Consider the following 19,872-nt stretch of genomic DNA (forward strand, 5'->3'; position numbering starts at 1 on the left):
AACCAAGTATGTTTATGCCTCTCATTGTTATAACAGAGGACTTTATTAAATGGCTGAATATAATCCCAATAGGTAAAGCTTACCGTGACTTTGTTCAGACTGAATTGTCTTTCAGTCATTGAGGAAATACCCCAATCTTCAATATGAATGACGTGTTTTATAATCATTTTAGAGAAGTTATAAACATTCTCACTTGTATTATATCCTGAAAAATGTTGAAATTCAACAACTGTGCTTATCAACAGAGTCTCATAATATTTCCGAGTTTTGTATGATTCACCCCGGGAAATAAAGCCCATTAACTAAATACCTCTGGAATATCTTCCAAGGTTCTTCTTTTCTCTGTATGTCAGAGTTTTCTAAGAGAAATATCATTTCTCTTTTCTCTACCTTTTCATATGTTTTGATATCAACTTCTTCTTTGGCGATTGAAGCAAAAGTATCACCTTGCTTTTGAGTTAGAAACTCCTGTAGTTTAGCATAAAATGGATCACTTTCTGGAATATCTTCCAGATGTATTGATGATGAAGTCTTTTTCTTATGCTCTAGAGTTTAAGTTATATAAACTCATTCCTCCTTTTAGTATAATTGGAGTACTAGATGATGAAGATCTGTATGACGATCTTGATGAACTTGGGGATGATCTTCCCCTTCCGCGAGTATAACTGCCTTTTCCTCTAGCCTTGGTTATCCAAGAAGAATCCATCCTGCAAACATAGCATTTAGTTTTAATCATTCAAGAGGTTATATTTTTAATCATTCAAGAGGTTATAAACTTCATTACAATAAAATCTTTCATAAAGCTCTTGTTCAATCATGTAATCATTGACGATATCTATCACCACTCCGTCTATAATTCTCCATAATATATGTTCCTTTAAATCTCTATTAAGAGGAACTGCCTTCAAAATCGTAACCAAATCTTTATCAGGAAAGAAGTCAAGAAAACCCATAAGAAGAAAGATATTCTTTTGATAAGAAGTCTGGGAGGAAATTATCACTTCCCTTTTTATAATGAATTTTGAAATCAAAAGGGGCTAATTGTGCCTGCCACCTAGCAAATATTAACTTAGATGCATCATGTTTAAAATCTTTATCAAACATATACTTGACTGACTGAGTCATCAGTTTTTATCAAGAATTTTTTATTATTATAAATCATCTTGAAATTTTTAATACGTACACTTAACGATAGTTAACATTTCATGAGCTACCGTCGCATATTTTTTCTGAGCATCGCTCCATTTTTCTGAATGAAATTGAATAAGATATTCATTTTTTATCATGCGGATTAATTTGTTTCAATATACCTCCATATTCAATATTAGACGCATCCGTCTCTACAATCTTTGGCCAATCAGGATTAGCAAGGGTTAAACAAGGTAAAGATTTTAACTCTTTCTTTAATAGTCTTTACAAGATCTGTGAGACTATTAGTCCAAGGCTTCTTATGATCCTTTTTTAGCTTGTCATATAACAGAGCTAAATCTCGAGACAATTTTTTGTAGAATGGGGAAATGTAGTTTAAACTTCCCAGAAATCGCTGCAATTGTGTTCTATCTGTAATAATATCAGGGAATTTCGATGCGAATTCAATAGATCGTTGAATAGGAGTCATTTTTCCTTGACAAATCAAATGACCCAAAAATCTAACTTCTGTTTGAAAAAGACTCATTTTAGGTTTAGATATGACCAAACCATTTTGAATAACTATTTGCTTAAAAATGTCTAAATGCTTAAAATGCATTTCAAGAGTCTTTGAGTAAACCAAAATATCATCGTTTTGTATATGCAAGGGATTTGTTCCTCAGTGAAATCTACTTCCGGAACCCATTTATGAATCCATGGAATAGAGAATTCTATAAAAAAATATATATGTTCAATTTGTTGAAAATAACAAATATGTTCTTGATGATATAACTTGTTGTGATCTGGGGAAATCTTGACCCATTCTTTGTATAACTTGAGAAATGGTTCGGGCAATATTTTTATGATTTTTAAAAAATAAAGTAGTACTATATATATATATATATATAAAATTAAAAATTTAGTATGCTTAAAAATAGTAAAAAGTACATAAAAAGTACTACATATTATATTACAATAATTAACAATTATTTGACACTTTAAATTCTATCAATGCCATATAAATTAGATAAAAAAGGTAGCATATAATATTTAAATATATTGTAAAATAATATAAGTAATACTATACTTAATATGCTTTAAAATAGTAAAAACGACATAAAAAGTACTACATATTATATTACAATAATTAACAATTATTTGACACTTTAAATTCTATCAATTCCATATAAATTAGGATAAAAAAAGGTAACATATAATATTTAAATATATTTAAAAATAATATAAGTAATACTATACATTACAATAATTAACAGCTTAATTATTTCAAAGTTATATAAAAAATTTAAATGACTCTCTAAATTCTATTGGTACCACATAAAATGGATTATATGATAAACATATATTGTTTGAAATTGACGAAAAAGAAACAATAAATCACAATAATTAATAAAAAAAATAGTCGACTCCAAAAAATCTATCAATTAATGCCACATAAATTGGGACATGGCAAATAACATATATTATTAAAAAATTAGGTTCAAAATGTACAATAAAATACAATAATTAACAACTTAATATATTAAAAAGACATATAAAAAAATAATTAACAAAATAAATCTCTCGACTCCAACAAATCTATCAATTAATGCCACATAAATTGGGACATGGCAAATAACATATATTATTAAAAAATTAGGTTCAAAATGTACTATAAAATACAATAATTAACAACTTAATATATTAAAGAGACATACAAAAGGGTTAATCTTTGAAATTCTGCATGTGCCACATAAATTAGAACAAAGAGAGTAATAAATATTATTTTCAAAATTATGTTAAAAAAAAGTACTACAAATCACAATAGCTAACAATTTAAAATATTTTTAAAATCATATAAAAATTTCAATAACTTCTCAAATTCCATAATATGACATAAATTAAAATAAAAAAATAATATATATTGGGCTCCGTACTGGCACGGAGTCCTATATCTAGTATATATATACATGGTGATGAGTATCTCTCAATTATTGAACTCCTAATGTCCTACACTAATATTTAAATGAATTTTGGAGTCTCTATTTTCACACTTTCTTTACTCTAGTTGTAACAAAATAATTGAATGTGATTATTAGGTTTGGAAAAGTGAGCAATGTGGTGGAACCCAAATAGCAAAATATGCATCAAAAGCTTGACTTAGACTTAGTGGTCACTGTACAAGCATTATCCCCTTTTTTGTATCTTACTAAAATAAAGATATGATCAATGAAGTGAGTTAAGAATTATGAGGTCTCGAGTCAAATCTCAACAAAGACAAGGGATTATGTGATTTCTTTCATTTGTTCGGTGGATAGAGTTACCTGGTACACCAAATGTTGCTGGTGGGAGGCTGGTGGGAGGTGGTAGATATCATGTAGAATTAATCAAGTGCGCGCAAATTGGTCCGGACACCAAGATTATAAAAAATAATAATAATTAAAATAAAGAAAGTGGTGTCTGAACACCTTTTCCTTTTTTGTTTGTAAATGAATGATGTAAGATGTTGTCTGTACAGCTGTACTGATAGGCTTATATGTGTTGCAATATCTTGTTTCCTTTTTTTAGTTTTGTTATTTTCTCTTTTTTCCAATGACATTCCAGAAAGCTTCATATGTTGAAATTCAAATTTCAAATCTTTGTAGGTAGGATTCTCAAGTACTACAGGGATGAATCTAATCCGGAATATGAACCTTAAAAGAAAATATTTATTAAACTGATTACAAAAATACCAGCTACGACGGTTTATGGGAGAATTGAATATCTACCAATTTACAAGCTTTTGAATTTGCAAACTTTTATTTTTCTTCCAGACTTAAAATCCATTAGGATGCATTTACCAAATGGAATTTTGGACACAATCAATAATAGTCGTGTAAGATTCCACTCAATTTTGGACATTTAGATTTGTGGGCCATTTGTACTCTTTTACCTCCTCACCAACCCACCCAGTTCCCTTATCCACCCACCCACCCCTCTTCTTTTTTCTTTTTCATTTTTCTATCTAATAATAAAAATAAAATTAACTTCCAAATTCACTTTAAAAAAATCAATTTTAGATTGAATTCATGGTACAAATACTTCATTTTACTTTACAGATTTGTCTTACAAAATAAAATCGAAACAGAAAGGAAAAAAAGGTCTTCTTTCTCTTATTTTTATTCATGAGTTCGCTTGTTATTTTTGAACAAGTAGTTATGGAGAAATTTATTTTTTTAGTCAATTTGTTAATTATTGCATGCTAGCTAGTTAGATAAATAGTTTATATTTATTAAAATAATTGCATCTAATTAATTTATATTCTAAAGTGAATGAAACACAGCTAATTTGAGTTTTGACTTAGTTTAATACTAGTATTTGTGTTTTGTGTTTGTTTGATACTATTAAAAATATTGGATAATAATTTTATTTTTTAATATTAACAATTTTAAAGACACTTTAGTTATTCCAACAAATAAGTTATTTATCAATATTCTTTTTAATAAAATACATTATCTCTGCTTCAACATTTTTATCTTTTTATTTCTAAATTCAGCTTAAGCACTTAAAAAGTATTTCTAAGTACATATACCTAAAAATCACCTAATTTCAAGTGTCAAAAATTGAATGGAGTCTCACACAACTATTATTGATTGTGCCTCTACCACCTTAAAATTTTTCACAAAATTCTTGCAATTCAATTTCCCCATCCAACTAATACAATAATAACAACAATATTAATAGATTATATAATCTACCCATCAATTTATTACACAATTACGAAGACACGAGATCTTTCAGTAAAATTTTACCTGAATGCTCACCTCTCCTTCAGAGTTTTAGTTGGCCGCCAAATTTGTTGCAATGAGAAAAAAGGGAAACTAAGCAAATACCTCATAAAAGTATAATAATTACAAACATATACCCCTTTATATTCATATCCTACTAAATAATTACATTATGTATTCTCAAATAATTTAGCTTAACTGATACTAAATCAGTATCATATATTGTATTGGTATCATTAAAACTGATAATTTCGCCTAATTGATACTAAATCAATATATATATACTATATTGGTATCATTAAGGTTTCTTGTTCAGAAATTACTCAATAGTCAATGATACTATAATCAGCCTTAATGATATCAATACAGTACATGCTACTGATTTAGTATCAGTTAAGCGAAAAATTACCAATCTTAATGAGTGGGGGTATGAGTTGTAATTATTTATGAGAGACTAGATATTTCAGGAATTACATTGAGTTTGAATATAAACTTGTAATTATTTTGAGTTTTATGTAGTTTTTCCAAAGGGAAAATATTATTAAACCCTATTTACTCCAATTCATTTGTGCACATGGGTTAAGTGATATAGGCTAATAATTAAATTATGGATTTGATCCATTAACCACCAACTAAAATAAATTATTTAAAATTACTCATAAATTAATAACCATACTTAAACAAATAGTTCAAAATTCCATAACCAATTTCACCGAATCAAGAAATTACTACTCGGGGGCAACTATTGAGAAGGGTAAAATAGTACCCCCTCCGTTTAAAAAAGAATGACCTCCTTTCCTTTTTAGTCTGTTTAAAAAAGAATGACTTCTTTTAGTTTTTGGTAACATTTTAATTTCAGCTTTCCACGTGACATGTTTAAAGCCACAAGATTGTAGAGCAATTTAGTACATTGACATAACTTTAATTTAGGATTACAAAATTCAAAAGTCTTTTTTACTTTCTAAAACTTTGTGTCAAGTCAAACTAGATCATGCTTTATAAAAAGAAGAAAGTAACTTTATGAAAATTTTAAAAAATGACCTTCCGGGCCTTACAAATAATCAAGTCAATTATTAGAAAATGACTGCAATTTGCAGATACATTCTAGGAGCAATTACTAGTATTTAATACCCTGACCAGCTCAGTTAATATAGTGATATACTTGTAAATCAAATCTCTTCATTCACAAATCTTGTATCGGAGATGGCTGCTTATGCTGCTGTAACTTCTCTGATGGGAACAATGCACCTGATTTCGCAATCCAGCTTAGACTTTCAGGAAAGTAACAAAGAATGTTCGAAATCACTCTACGACAAGGTTGGTTCTCTGTTAGAGTTTCTTGACAATTCTGATAATGAACTGATGAAGGATCTGCAGAAAAAGGTGAAAGATCTAGCAAACGAAGTAGAAGATGAAGTCGAATCACAAGTAGTGCGGATTATGGAGAAGGATAAACATATTCAAAAAGAGGCAAATGAGAGGCTTCGTAAGATCTTGGAACAAGCTATAGAAGACATCGATTCTGTGAAGGAAGAGCTCAGCAAGCCGAGGAACAAAAATAACAATTTGCTAGCTGGAAATTGTTTGCTTGGTGGTCCTACTTCACCACGATCGCGTGTTTCAACCCTTGAGAACGGCATGGTGGGGCACAGCGATGAACAAGCGAGAGTGCAGGGTGAGCTTACCGGGTCCTCATCTCAACTGGAAGTCATCTCCATTGCCGGGATGGGAGGCATAGGCAAGTCAACTTTTGCCAAAAAGATGATTTCCGATCCCTCAATTGTGGGATTCTTCGATGTTCGTGGATGGATTACTGTGTCCAAGGACTACAGCTTAAGAAAGATGCTCATATCCCTCCTTCAAGACGCTATTGGCGTGAATGAAGAGCTTGATAAGAAACCCGATGATAAACTAGCTGATTGCTTGCAGAAAAGTCTCAAGGGAAGAAGGTATTTGATTGTTGTGGATGACATATGGAGCATAGAAGCCTGGGAAGATATCAGACAATGGTTTCCAGAAAACAACAATAGAAGCCGAATTCTGTTGACTACTCGGATCATGGAGGTTGCTCGATATGCTAGCTATCCTAAGAATCCTTTTCCAATGCGTGTTCTACATCCAGAAGAAAGTTGGAATTTGTTTTGCCAAAAGGCGTTTGGCAAAAATGATTATCCAGTTGAATTTGAGAATGTCGGAAAGGTAATTGTAGGAAATTGCAACGGATTACCACTAATGATTTCTGTGGTTGCAGGGTCTCTTTCTAGCAAGAGGACGCTGGACGAGTGGAATGAAGTAGCTCAAAGTGTAAGCTCATTAGTAAACCTTGATGATTATCAACGTTGCTCAGGAGTGCTCGCTTTGAGCTACAATCATCTTCCTTCCCACTTGAAAGCTTGCTTTCTGTATTTCGGAGTTTTCAAAAAAGCTACTGAAATTTCTGTGGAAAACTTGATTAGATTATGGATGGCAGAAGGACTCTTTAAGCTGAGGGGAATTTGGGAATTGGAAAAAGAAGCTTATAGTCTACTACATGATCTTATTGATAAAAGTCTAATTGTTGCTTGCAAGCGTAGTTTTGATGGCAAAATCAAGACATGTAGGATTCATGATCTTCTCCATGATTTATGCTTGAGAGAATCTGAAAGTGAGAGTCTTTTGTATGTTTCAAATCCCCCAATTTCAGGTACCAATGTTCCTCAACATCGTCGGTGGGTTTCATTTCATCAAGAGCCAGTGCGAGATTTTTTTTCTCTTCCCTTCCCTACTTATGGTAAAACGCGTTCTCTTCATTTTCTTGCGGTAAAACCGTACAGTCTTGAATTTGAATTAGGATTAGACCGTTTCAAACTTCTTAGAGTATTGGACTTGCTGGGATCAGGCGTGTGGTATTTACCTAATGGATTATCAAACCTAGTTTCCTTAAGGTATTTGAGGGCTGGGTTCATCAGTGGATATCTACCAATTTATAAACTTCAAAATTTACAATTTCTTAGTTTACGTCAAGTTAATAAGTTACAAGCCATTAAGTTTCACTTACCAGATGAAACCTGGAAAATGTCTCAATTGAGGCATCTCGACTCTGCAAGTTTTTATTTGTGTTCTCCTCCAAAGGTATCTGGCAATAGGTACCGGGTTTTGGAAAACTTGCAAAGTGTTCATGGGTTGAGACCAATTTGTTGCACTAAAGAAATGTTTAAAGGGATTAAAAAGGTGAAAAAATTGGGGATTTGTGGCAACAGTAATCACTTCTATGATGCGCCCAAATGCCTAGATAATCTTATATATTTACCTGAGCTAGAGGCACTAAAAATCTTATTATACGACCGTTACAGAAGTGATTTCCTTCATAGGCATCCAGTTCCATGTGTGGGTTCTTTCCCACCGAATCTCAAGAAGCTGACACTTCAAGGAACTCGTCTATTATGGTCGCAACTGACCGTCATTAGCAAGTTGCCCAAACTCGAGGTGCTCCAATTTAAGGCATTACAGTTGTTTGGTGATGAGCGTGGAGAAACTGCCTGGGAAGTATCAGAGATGGGATTTCCTAAATTGAAATTTTTGCTCATAGAGAAGAAGGGTCTTGAATACTGGACTGCCACCGACGATTCTTTTCCATGCCTTGAGTGTGTAATTATCAAAAAATGTCGTTTCTTACAAGAGATTCCTAAAGAATTTGCAGATAGTATGACACTGAAGAGAATTGAGTTATGGGGATGTACTCCTTCCCTTGTGAATTTCGCTAAGGAGATCCAAGAAGAGCAAGAGATTTTGGGAAACAACATACTTCAAGTTTATGCCTATGACACGATTACAGGTAAGTGGAATGATTCTTCAACATCCATTATATGTTTTACCAGTAATTAATTGACCTGATGACTTTGATTCAAAATTTTATGTGAATAACTACTAGTATATCTTTTGATTGTAATAAGATAGGTAAAATTGAATATTTCATATGTATAGACTCTGTAAAAGTGGAAGGGGGGGATGGAATTCATTAGATTGAATAAGTTGATCACATCTCTCTTACATCTTGAGAGGCCTAGTTTAGTCCATTATATTGTTGGGACATTTGGTTATAGAAATTTGTTGGAAATGAAGGCACTTTTGAAAGAGTAGCATGCCAATTACTGCAAAAAAAATGTGCCCTAACATCTATGATAAGCGTACTGGGGAGATGTGATTAGACAGAACATGGTGCAGCTTCAGCTTATCAAGGATATGACCTTAAATCAGAGGGTGTAGAAGTCATGGATTAGGGTAGAAGGTTAGTAGGTAGTGTAGTGTTCTCTTGCTTCGGAAGGGTTTAGGCTTAGTGGTGTACGGTGTCTGTCGTAGTATTTGTTTTATTCTTGTAATGTCTTGCTTTTGCTTTCTATCACCATCTGTTTTTGTTATGGTGTTTCAATTATTGCATTATTTTGTTCTTATTACTGTTTTCTTCCGTATTAGTTGCTTCACTGTATATATATGTCCTATCGAGGAAGATGCAAAGGAAGAAGTATATATATGTCCTATCGAGGAAGATGCAAAGGAAGAAGTATATATATGTCCTACCGAGGAAGATGCAAAGGAAGAAGTATATATATGTCCTACTCTCTTAAAAATATGTGCAGAAGTATATATATGTCCTACCGAGGAAGATGCCAAGGAAGAAGTATATACATGTCCTACCGAGGAAGATGCAAAGGAAGAAGTATATGATAGAAGCTATTTTGGTTTACTTAAAAACTGGTTGCGGAAGATGATTGTTCGAGGAAGATGCAAAGGAAGAAGTATATATATGTCCTACCGAGGAAGATGCAAAGGAAGAAGCTGGTGATAGAAGCTATTTTGGTTTACTTAAAAACTGGTTGCGGAAGATGATTGTGTCATTGTGTGAAAATGAGTTTTAAGCAAGACTCGTGAAGTCAAGGACATTCAACATCTACTATATCCATCAAAAATAAGTTTCAACTTCATATATACCGTGTAAGTCTCCATCGGAACAGGTTTGGTTGAACTCCCTTACTCTGGCATCGCTCCTTGTGGGATTACACTTGGATTGTTATTATTGTTCTTGTTCTTGTATCTCATAAAATGGGGTTGATTTTATCATCAATACTCAAACTAGAATATGTAATAGTTCATTTGTACTTTTATCCCTATTTTGTGATGCTCTTTGAGCAAATAATTTTTTTGTGAGATATAAGTTTATATTTTCATATGATAATATTCTACAAGTAATTATTGTTTTGTACTCTTAAAGTACATATGTAAGCTAAGTATAAGTTCGATTGCTAAGGATAAATTAAAAGACGAAGGGAAAATGGTGTTATTTCTTCTCATTAATTACCATTTTTAGTTGATTCATTAGCTCTTGTGAAAAATTGGTCTAGTAATTTGATTTTTCTTGACCCATTTTTTGTTAAAACTACAACACACGTACATTATCCTACAACAAATGAACCAAAATTTTCTTTCTGTTATCTTGTTTTTGTGTCACTTTCAAATGTTATTATAAGATCATATTTATTAAAAAAAAAAATGATTTCAAATGTATTATTATAACTCGCTTCGGGTTATAGTTTAGGGCTCAATTGTTTGCCGTTAATAAACTGAATGGTTTAGATCTTAGGTTATTAAGTGCATTTGTTTTGAATAAGTTATCATTGAAGTATTGAGTGAAGGCTTAATATTATTAAGACTATGTCTGAGTGAATAATTTTCATATCACTCTATTCATAATTTCTAACCACCATCATTACCATTTCTGACATCACAATTATCACCATTATTATTCGACCATCATTTACGTCGCTAACTATCAGCCGCCACACCAACCAACATAGCCATCAGACCGTCACGGGCAACCACTTCTTAGGTGTAACTGTGATATCTTCCCTTACTTTGTTAATAGTATAAAAGCAGTTGTTCTCTGATGGACGTAGGATCACATTGATCTGAACCACGTTAACTCTTATGTTTTTTCTTTTACTTCTCCGCTAACAACCAGCTCCTCTTTTCTTTGGGGCTGTGTAAGGGTGTGTAAACTTTTCAGAAGCTGACCAGGTCAAAGAAAACTCAGTAGCCATTAGAAATGGCTAGTTGATTTCAAATAGTTATATAATATGCCAGTTGACTTTCCAGCTTTATTAGAAAATGGCTAGTTGTATGTAATGATAGTGCTGTCCAATTCAAGCAACTCCTTAATTAATGCTACAATTTGGTACTAGTGAAATCTTCTGATTGTTTAGTGTTTGAAAACCATTTGACTTAACAAATTTCAAATCAGTAGGCTGACTATTACCTTGTTGTAAAATGCAATTTCCAATATAGATCTGTTCTAGGAAACTTCGAGCAATTACTAGTATTTAATACCCTGACCAGCTCAGTTGATATAGTGATATACTTGTAAATCGAATTTCTTCATTCACAAATCTTGTATAGAATTAGAATAGGAGATGGCTGTTTATGCTGCTGTTACTTCTCTGATGGGAACAATGCACCTGATTTCGCAATCCAGCTTAGACTTTCAGGAAAGTAACAAAGAATGTTCGAAATCACTCTACGAGAAGGTTGGTTCTCTGTTAGAGTTTCTTGATAATGCAGAATTAGCAGATCGCTTACAAAAAAGTTTCAAGGGTAAAAGGTATTTGATCGTTGTGGATGACATATGGAGCAGGGAAACCTAGGATGAGATTAGACTATGGTTCCCAGAAAACAATAATACAAGTCGAATATTGCTGACTACTCGGATCATGGAGGTTGCTCGATATGCTAGCTATCCTAAGAATCCTTTTCCAATGTGTCCCCTGGAACCAAAGGAAAGTTGGGATTTGTTTTGCCAAAAGGCGTTTGGCGAAAAAGATTGTCCAACCAAATTTCAAACTTCCGCAAAGGTAATTGTTGAAAATTGCAAAGGATTACCACTAATACTTTCGGTGGTTGCAGGGACACTCTCTAGCAAAAGGACACTGGACGAGTGGAATCAAGTAGCTCAAGGTGTGAGCTCATTAGTAAACGTTGATGATTATCAGCATTGCTCAAGAGTTCTCGCTTTGAGCTACAATTATCTTCCTTCACATTTGAAAGCTTGCTTTCTATATTTCGGAGTTTTCACAAAAGCTAGTGAGATTTCTGTGAAAAAGTTGATCAGATTATGGATTGCAGAAGGACTTTTTGAGCTAAGAGGACGACTCAGGGATTTGGAAGAAGTGGCTGATAGTCTTCTACATGATCTTATTGATAAAAGTCTAGTCATGGTTAGCAAGCGAAGCTTGGATGGTAAAATCAAGACATGTAAGATTCATGATCTTCTCCATGATTTATGCTTGATAGAATCTGAAAGTGAGAATCTTTTATATGTTTCTAATTCCAAAACAGTTGTTCCTCAAGATCATCGATGGGTTTCAGTTCATTCAGATCGAGGTTTTATTTCTCCATTTGGTACTTATAACAAAACACGTTCTGTTCATTTACCTTATGGAATACTGGAATTCAATATTCTTAAATTAGGACTAGACCATTTCAAACTACTTAGAGTATTAAACGTGGCGAGAGTGAAGTTGATATCTTTCCCTAGTGAATTATCAAACTTAGTCGCTTTAAGATATTTTTCTATGATGGTTTATGGGAGAATTGAATATCTACCAATTTACAAGCTTTTGAATTTACAAACTTTTATTTTTCTTCTAGACTCTAGATACAGTATTACTGTACAATTACCAAATGGAATCTGGAAAATGTCTCAATTGAGGCACCTCCACTGTAGAAGCATTTATTTTTTGAGTTCTCCTCCAAACAAGTATCGGGTTTTGGAAAACTTGCGAAGTGTTTCTGGGTTGAATCCTTCTTGTTGCACAAAAGAAATATTCCAAGGGATTAAGAAAGTGAAACAGTTGGGTATCAGTAACTTACCTTGTTCCAACAAACAGAATAAACACAGCTCAAAGAAATGAATTTTAATTAGACCTTTGTGCTGATAACATGTTATAAAATCAAACTCAAAACAATATAATTATAAAGAGAAGAAGACAAAATAAGTAGATGAAGGAGAAGATTTTTCTTCTTATTCAAGTGTGTCCTCCAAATGATGAATGATATCTCTATTTATAGTGTTGATATATCACTTCCAAAGATCTCCTGGTTAAATGCCAAACTAGTAGATACATAGTTATCCACCTAGGTTCATATCACCTTGGAATTATACATACATGAATTCAATTAATTCTTGAAGAAATCAAATGGATATTCCACTGCTCAATGAATTTATAACATAAAAAAATGTGAACCATTTTGTTCTAATTTTATAAAAATAATTCCATCAAACATAATATATTTGACATAAATTTATATATATATCCTTCTGGATGTTCATGACTAATTAATTTGATATTTCAATGATGAGCTTCCATGATTACCATTGTCCCATTTGTCGAGTTATTTGCAGATCAGAAATACATCTTTCTCTCATTGAACAATTAGTTGGACGCTATAGAATGGAGTTATTTGAAATCCACCCAATTGCCCCATTCTATCTACAAAACTAAAAGGATTTTTATTTTTAATAAATTTAAAGAAGTACATCATTTATTCTATCCGTAAATTTAAAGAAGTACATCATTTAATAAATTTAAAGAAGTAAATATCCTGCAATCTAAATTTGTTTACAGAAGGGTAATTAAAATGATTTACAACAAACATTCAACACCCATTATATGTTTGACTTTTCGTTGTGTTAAACCAGTGGATGCATGTAATTGGTCATGTTAGTGCCTATAAGGCAATGGTGGATGTAGGAACACTTTGAGCTGAACCACGTTAAATCTTGTGTTTTTTCTTTTACGTTTCCGCTAATGACAAGCTCCTCTTTTCTTTGGGGCTGTACTGTAAGGGTGCATAAACTTTTCAGAAGCTGACCAGGTCAATCAAGACTCAGTTGCTTGAACAAGATTGTTTTTTTCCTTAAAATAATCAAGTCGGCACTATTAGAAATGGCTAGTTGATTCCTAATAGTAATATAATATGGTAGTTGACTTTCCAGCTTTATTAGAAAATGGCTAGTTGTATGCAATCAAAATTAGCATATGTAATGATAGTGACTGTCCAACCCAAGCATATGTAATTGTTGAGTGTTCTGTTGACAAATTGACTTGGAAATTTCAATTAAGTAGGCTGACATTGTTGATAATTTCACTGCTCCATTGTAAAACAACTAATCATCAAATCATAAAATCGTTGTAAAAGTAAAGTTGAGAGAGCAATTCTCTTAGGTGTAACTGGGATATCTTCCCTTTCTTTGTTAATAATATAAAGGCAGGACGTAGGATCACTTTGATCCGAACTACATTAACTCTTGTATTTTCTCCTTTACTTTTCCACTAACAACCAGCTCCTCTTTTCTTTGGGGCTGTGTAAGGGTGCGTAAACTTTTCAGAAGCTGACCAAGTCAAAGAAGACTCAGTAGCACTATAGAAATGGCTAGTTGTATGCAATCAAAATCAGCATACGCAACGATAGTACCTATCTAACTCTAACAACTATACAATTTGGTACTAGTGAAATCTTTTATTGTTGAGTGTTTGGTAAACCAATTGACTTAATAAATTTCAAATCAGTAGGCTGACAATTACCTTGTTAAAAAATGCAATTTGCAATTATTGAGAGGAATAAAATAATAGTAACTTTATGAAAATTTTAAAAATATGACTTTCCGGGTCATTACAGGCTCCTCTTTTCTTTGGGGCTGCGTAAACTTTTCAGAAGCTGACTAGGCCAAAGAAGACTCGGTCCAATTATTAGAAAATGGCTGCAATTTGCAGATACATTCTAGGAGCAATTACTAGTATTTAATACCCTGACCAGCAGCTCAGTTGATATACTTGTAAATCAAATCTCTTCATTCACAAATCGAATCGGAGATGGCTGTTTATGCTGCTGTAACTTCTCTGATGGGAACAGTGCACCTGATTTCGCAATCCAGCTTAGACCTTCAGGAGGGTAACAAAGAACATTTGGAATCACTCTACGACAAGGTTGGTTCTCTACTAGAGTTTCTTGACAATTCTGATAATGAACTGCAGAAAAAGGTGAAAGATCTAGCAAACGAAGTAGAGGATGAAGTCGAATCGGAGATGGCTGTTTATGCTGCTGTAACGTCTCTGATGGGAACAATGCACCTTCTTTCGCAATCCAGCTTAGACCTTCAGGAGGGTAACAAAAAACATTTGAAATCACTCTACGACAAGTTTGGTTCTCTACTAGAGATTCTTGACAATTCTGATAATGAACTGCAGAAAAAGGTGAAAGATCTAGCAAACGAAGTAGAGGATGAAGTCAAACCACAAGTTGTGCGGATTATGGAGAAAAAAGAGGCAAATGAAAGGCTTCGTAAGATTTTGGAACAAGCTATAAAAGACATCGCAAACGAAGTAGAGGATGAAGTCGAATCGCAAGCTTTGCGGATTATGGAGAAGGAAGAACATATTCGAACAGAGGCAAATAAGAGGCTTCTTATAATCTTGAAACAAGCTATAGAAGACATCGATTCTGTGAAGGAAGAGCTCAGCAAGCCGAGGAAGAATAACAAGCTGCAAGCTGGAAATGGTTCGGTTGGTGGTACTTGTTCACCACGATCGCTTGTTTCAACCCTTGAGAATGACATGGTGGGGCACAGCGATGAGCAAGACATGGTGGGGCACAGCGATGAGCAAGACATGGTGGGGCACAGCGATGAACAAGAGAGAGTGCGGGGTGAGCTTACCGGGGACTCATCTCAACTGGAAGTCATCTCCATTACTGGGATGGGAGGCATAGGCAAGTCAACTTTTGCCAAAAAGATGTTTTCCGATCCCTCAATTGTGGGATTCTTCAATGTTTGTGGATGGATTACTGTGTCCAAGGACTACAGTTTAAAAAAGATGCTTCTATCCCTCCTTCAAGACGCTATTGGCGTGAATGAACAGCTTGATGAGAAACCCGATGATGAACTAGCTGATTGCTTGCAGAAAAGTCTCAAGAAAAGAAGGTATTTGATTGTTGTAGATGACATATGGAGCATAGAAGCCTGGGAAGATATCAGACAATGGTTTCCAGAACATAACAATAGAAGCCGAATACTGTTGACTACTCGGATCACGGAGGTTGCTCGAGATGCTAGCTCTCCTAAGAAGCCTTTTCAAATGCGTTTCCTAGATCCAGATGAAAGTTGGAATTTGTTTTGCCAAAAGGCGTTTGGCAAAAATGATTGTCCAGCTGAATTTGAGAATGTCGGAAAGGTAATTGCAGGAAATTGCAACGGATTACCACTAATGATTTCTGTGGTTGCAGGGTCTCTTTCTAGCGAGAAGATGCTGCGCAAGTGGCATGAAGTAGCTCAAAGTGTAAGCTCATTAGTAAACCTTGATGAATATCAACGTTGCTCAGGAGTGCTCGCTTTGAGCTACAATCATCTTCCTTCCCACTTGAAAGCTTGCTTTCTGTATTTCGGAGTTTTCAAAAAAGCTAGTGAAATTTCTGTGGAAAACTTGATTAGATTATGGATGGCAGAAGGACTCTTTAAGCTGAGGGGGATTGGGGAATTGGAAAAAGAAGCTTCTAGTCTACTACATGATCTTATTGATAAAAGTCTAATTGTTGCTTGCAAGCATAGTTTGGATGGCAAAATCAAGACATGTAGGATTCATGATCTTCTCCATGATTTATGCTTGAGTGAATCGGAAAGTGAGAATCTTTTGTATGTTTCAAATCCCCCAACCAATGTTCGTCAACATCGTCGGTGGGTTTCATTTCATCAAAAGCCGATGCAAGATTATTTTCCTCTTCCCTTCCCTACTTATGGTAAAACACGTTCTCTTCATTTTCTTGAGGTAAAACCGTCTTATTTTAGATATGAATTAGGATTAGACCGTTTCAAACTTCTTAGAGTATTGGACTTACTGGGATTGGGCCTGATACATTTCCCTAAGGGATTATCAAACCTAGTTTCCTTAAGGTATTTGAGGGCTGGGTTCATCAGTGGATATCTACCAATTTATAAACTTCAGAATTTACAATTTCTTAGTTTTCGTGATGTTTATAAGTATACACCCGTTGATCTTTGCTTACCAGATGGAACCTGGAAAATGTCTCAATTGAGGCATCTCGACTCTGCATTTTTTTATTTGTGTCCTCCTCCAAAGGTATCTGGCAATAAGTACCGGGTTTTGGAACACTTGCAAAGCGTTCATGGGCTGAGACCTGAATGTTGCACAAAAGAAATGTTTGAAGGGATTAAAAAGGTGAAAAAATTGGGGATTTGTGGCCGGGCTAGTCACTTCAAGGATGCGCCAAAAAAATTCCTAAATAATCTTATATATTTACCTGAGCTAGAAGCACTTAGAATCTCATTATACGACCGTTCCAGCAGTGATTTCCTTCTTAGGCAGCCAGTTCCATGTGTGGGTTCTTTCCCACCGAATCTCAAGAAGCTGACACTTCAAGGAACTCGTCTATTATGGTCGCAACTGACAGTCATTAGCAAGTTGCCCAACCTCGAGGTGCTCAAATTGAAGGCATTAAAGTTGTTTGGAAATGAGCTTGGAGAAACTGCCTGGGAAGTATCAAAGATTGAATTTCCTAAACTGAAATTCTTGCTCATAGAGAAGAAGGGTCTTGAATACTGGACGGCCGAAGATGATTCTTTCCCATGCCTTGAGCGCGTAATTATCAAAAACTGTCCTTCCTTACAAAAGATCCCTCAAGGGTTTGCAGATAGTATGACACTGCAGCTAATTGAGTTACGGGGATGTTCTACTTCCCTCGTGAATTTCGCTAGGGAGATCCAAGAAGAGCAACAACAGCGTTTGGGAAACAACATACTTCAAGTTTATGCCTATGACATAATTACAGGTAAGTGGAATGATTCTTCATCATCCATCCATTATATGTTTTACCAGTAATTGACCTGATGATTTTGATTCAAAATTTTATGTGCATAACTACTAGTATATCTTTTGATTGTAATAAGATAGGTAAAATTGAATATTTCATATGTATAGACTCTGTAAAAGTGGAAGGGGGAGGATGGAATTCATTAGATTGAATAAGTTGATTACATCTCTCTTACATCTTGAGAGGCCTAGTTTAGTCCATTATATTGTTGGGACATTTGGTTATAGAAATTTGTTGGAAATGAAGACACTTTTGAAAGAGTAGCATGCCAATTATTGCAAAAAAAATGTGCCCTTACATCTATGATAAGCGTACTGGGGAGATGTGATTAGACAGAACATGGTGCAGCTTCAGCTTATCGAGGATATGACCTTAAATCGGAGGGTGTAGAAGTCATGGATTAGGGTAGAAGGTTAGTAGTGTAGTGTTCTCTTGCTTCGGAAGGGTTTAGGCTTAGTGGTGTACGGTGTCTGTCGTAGTATTTGTTTTATTCTTGTAATGTCTTGCTTTTGCTTTCTATCACCATCTGTTTTTGTTATGGTGTTTCAATTATTGCATTATTTTGTTCTTATTACTGTTTTCTTCCGTATTAGTTGCTTCACTGTCTATTTTATACGTACTTTGATTTGTTGTACTCGAGTCGAGAGTCTTCAAGAAACAGTCTCTCTACCTCCACGAGGTAGTGGTAAGGTATGTGTACACTCTACCCTCCCCAAACTCCACTTGTAGGATTTGATCACTAAGTATATATATATATATATTGTTGTTGGTGTTACATAAATGATCAGCAGGGTAACGTTTTCAACAATGGTTTAGATATGCTCTTCAATAACGTTTTTAACAATGGTTGAAGCTAGATATGTTAAATCTCTTAAAAATATGTGCAGAAGCTGGTGATAGAAGCTATTTTGGTTTACTTAAAAACTGGTTGCGGAAGATGATTGTGTCATTGTGTGAAAATGAGTTTTAAGCGAGACTCGTGAACGAAAGTTTTTTTCGTTTAGTTTAAAGCTGGTTTCCTCAAGGAATTTGCAGATCGTTTAAACATGAAGAAGTAAACAAATGAAGCCAAGGACATTCAACATCTACTATATCCATCAAAAATAAGTTTCAACTTCATATATACCGTGCAAGTCTCCATCGGTACAGGTTTGGTTGAACTCCCTTACTCTGGCATTGCCCCTGGTGGAATTACACTGGATTGTTATTGTTGTTCTTGTTTTTGTATCTCATAAAATGGGGTTGATTTTATCATCAATTCTCAAACTAGAATATGTAATAGTTCATTTGTACTTTTACCCCTATTTTGTGATGCTCTTTGAGCAAATAATTTTTTTGCGAGATATAAGTTTATATTTTCATATGATAATATTCTACAAGTAATTATGTTTTTATACTCTTAAAGTACGAATGTAAGCTAAGTATAAGATCGATTGCTAAGGATAAAATTAAAAGACGAAGGGAAAATGGTGCTATTTCTTCTCATTAATTACCAATTTTAGTTGATTCATTAGCTCTTGTGAAAATTGGTCCAGTAATTTGATTTTTCTTGACCTATTTTAAAAAAAAAACTACAACACATTATCCTACAACAAATAAACCAAAATTTTCTATCTTTGATTTTGTTTTTATGTCACTTTCAAATGTTATTATAAGATCATATTTATAAAAAAAAAAATGATTTCAAATGTATTATTATAACTCGCCTCGGGTTATAGTTTAGGCCTCAATTGTTTGTCGTTAATAAACTGAATGGTTTAGATCTTAGGTTATTAAGTGCATTTGTTTTGAATAAGTTATCATTGAAGTATTGAGTGAAGGCCTAATATTATTAAGAACTATTTCTGAGTGAATAATTTTCATATCACTCTATTCATAATTACTAACCACCATCATTACCACTTCTGACATCACAATTATCACCATTATTATTCGACCATAATTTACGTCGCTAACTACCAGCTGCCACACCAACCAACATAGCCATCAAACCGTCACGGGCAACCACTTCTTTCAATCGTTGTTACACCTATCACTTAAATCATTATAATTATATTCACTTCCACCA

The 19,872-nt window shown here is 33.9% G+C and overlaps 3 protein-coding genes across 6 annotated transcripts in view; all 3 read left to right on the forward strand.

The window, feature by feature from the left end:
- Nucleotides 1-4,016, forward strand: part of LOC102604473 (TMV resistance protein N-like) — a 15,522-nt gene extending 11,506 nt beyond the window's left edge. Inside the window, exon 5 of the mRNA XM_015315195.1 lies at nucleotides 3,771-4,016. The gene's annotated coding sequence lies outside the window, so the exon portion shown is untranslated. The remainder of the gene's footprint in view (nucleotides 1-3,770) is intronic.
- A 1,994-nt stretch (nucleotides 4,017-6,010) lies between these two features.
- Nucleotides 6,011-19,187, forward strand: LOC107063375 (putative late blight resistance protein homolog R1B-16). Of its 2 annotated transcripts, none has more exons than XM_015315182.1 (3): nucleotides 6,011-8,706; nucleotides 9,431-9,472; nucleotides 18,811-19,187. In XM_015315182.1, exons 1-3 carry the CDS (start codon nucleotides 6,096-6,098, stop codon nucleotides 18,846-18,848), a joined length of 2,691 nt encoding a protein of 896 aa, XP_015170668.1. In that variant the 5' UTR covers nucleotides 6,011-6,095; the 3' UTR covers nucleotides 18,849-19,187. The 2 variants fall into 2 exon arrangements, with proteins under 2 accessions (XP_015170668.1, XP_015170667.1); XM_015315181.1 differs by lacking the exon at nucleotides 9,431-9,472 and adding an exon at nucleotides 9,509-9,589.
- Nucleotides 14,594-19,187, forward strand: LOC102604806 (putative late blight resistance protein homolog R1B-12). 3 transcript variants are annotated; one of them, XM_006361177.2, is made up of 3 exons: nucleotides 14,596-15,316; nucleotides 15,356-17,762; nucleotides 18,692-19,187. In XM_006361177.2, the coding sequence occupies exons 1-3, from the start codon at nucleotides 14,795-14,797 to the stop codon at nucleotides 18,772-18,774; spliced, it is 3,012 nt and encodes a 1,003-aa protein (XP_006361239.2). In that variant the 5' UTR covers nucleotides 14,596-14,794; the 3' UTR covers nucleotides 18,775-19,187. The 3 variants fall into 3 exon arrangements, with proteins under 3 accessions (XP_015170666.1, XP_006361239.2, XP_006361240.2); XM_006361178.2 differs by having other exon boundaries at nucleotides 14,996-15,086; nucleotides 15,170-17,762; XM_015315180.1 differs by having other exon boundaries at nucleotides 14,594-17,762.
- Nucleotides 19,188-19,872: the final 685 nt, after the last annotated feature.

The sequence above is a fragment of the Solanum tuberosum genome, unplaced genomic scaffold, assembly GCF_000226075.1.
Source record: "Solanum tuberosum cultivar DM 1-3 516 R44 unplaced genomic scaffold, SolTub_3.0 scf00341, whole genome shotgun sequence".
Taxonomy (NCBI): domain Eukaryota; kingdom Viridiplantae; phylum Streptophyta; class Magnoliopsida; order Solanales; family Solanaceae; genus Solanum; species Solanum tuberosum.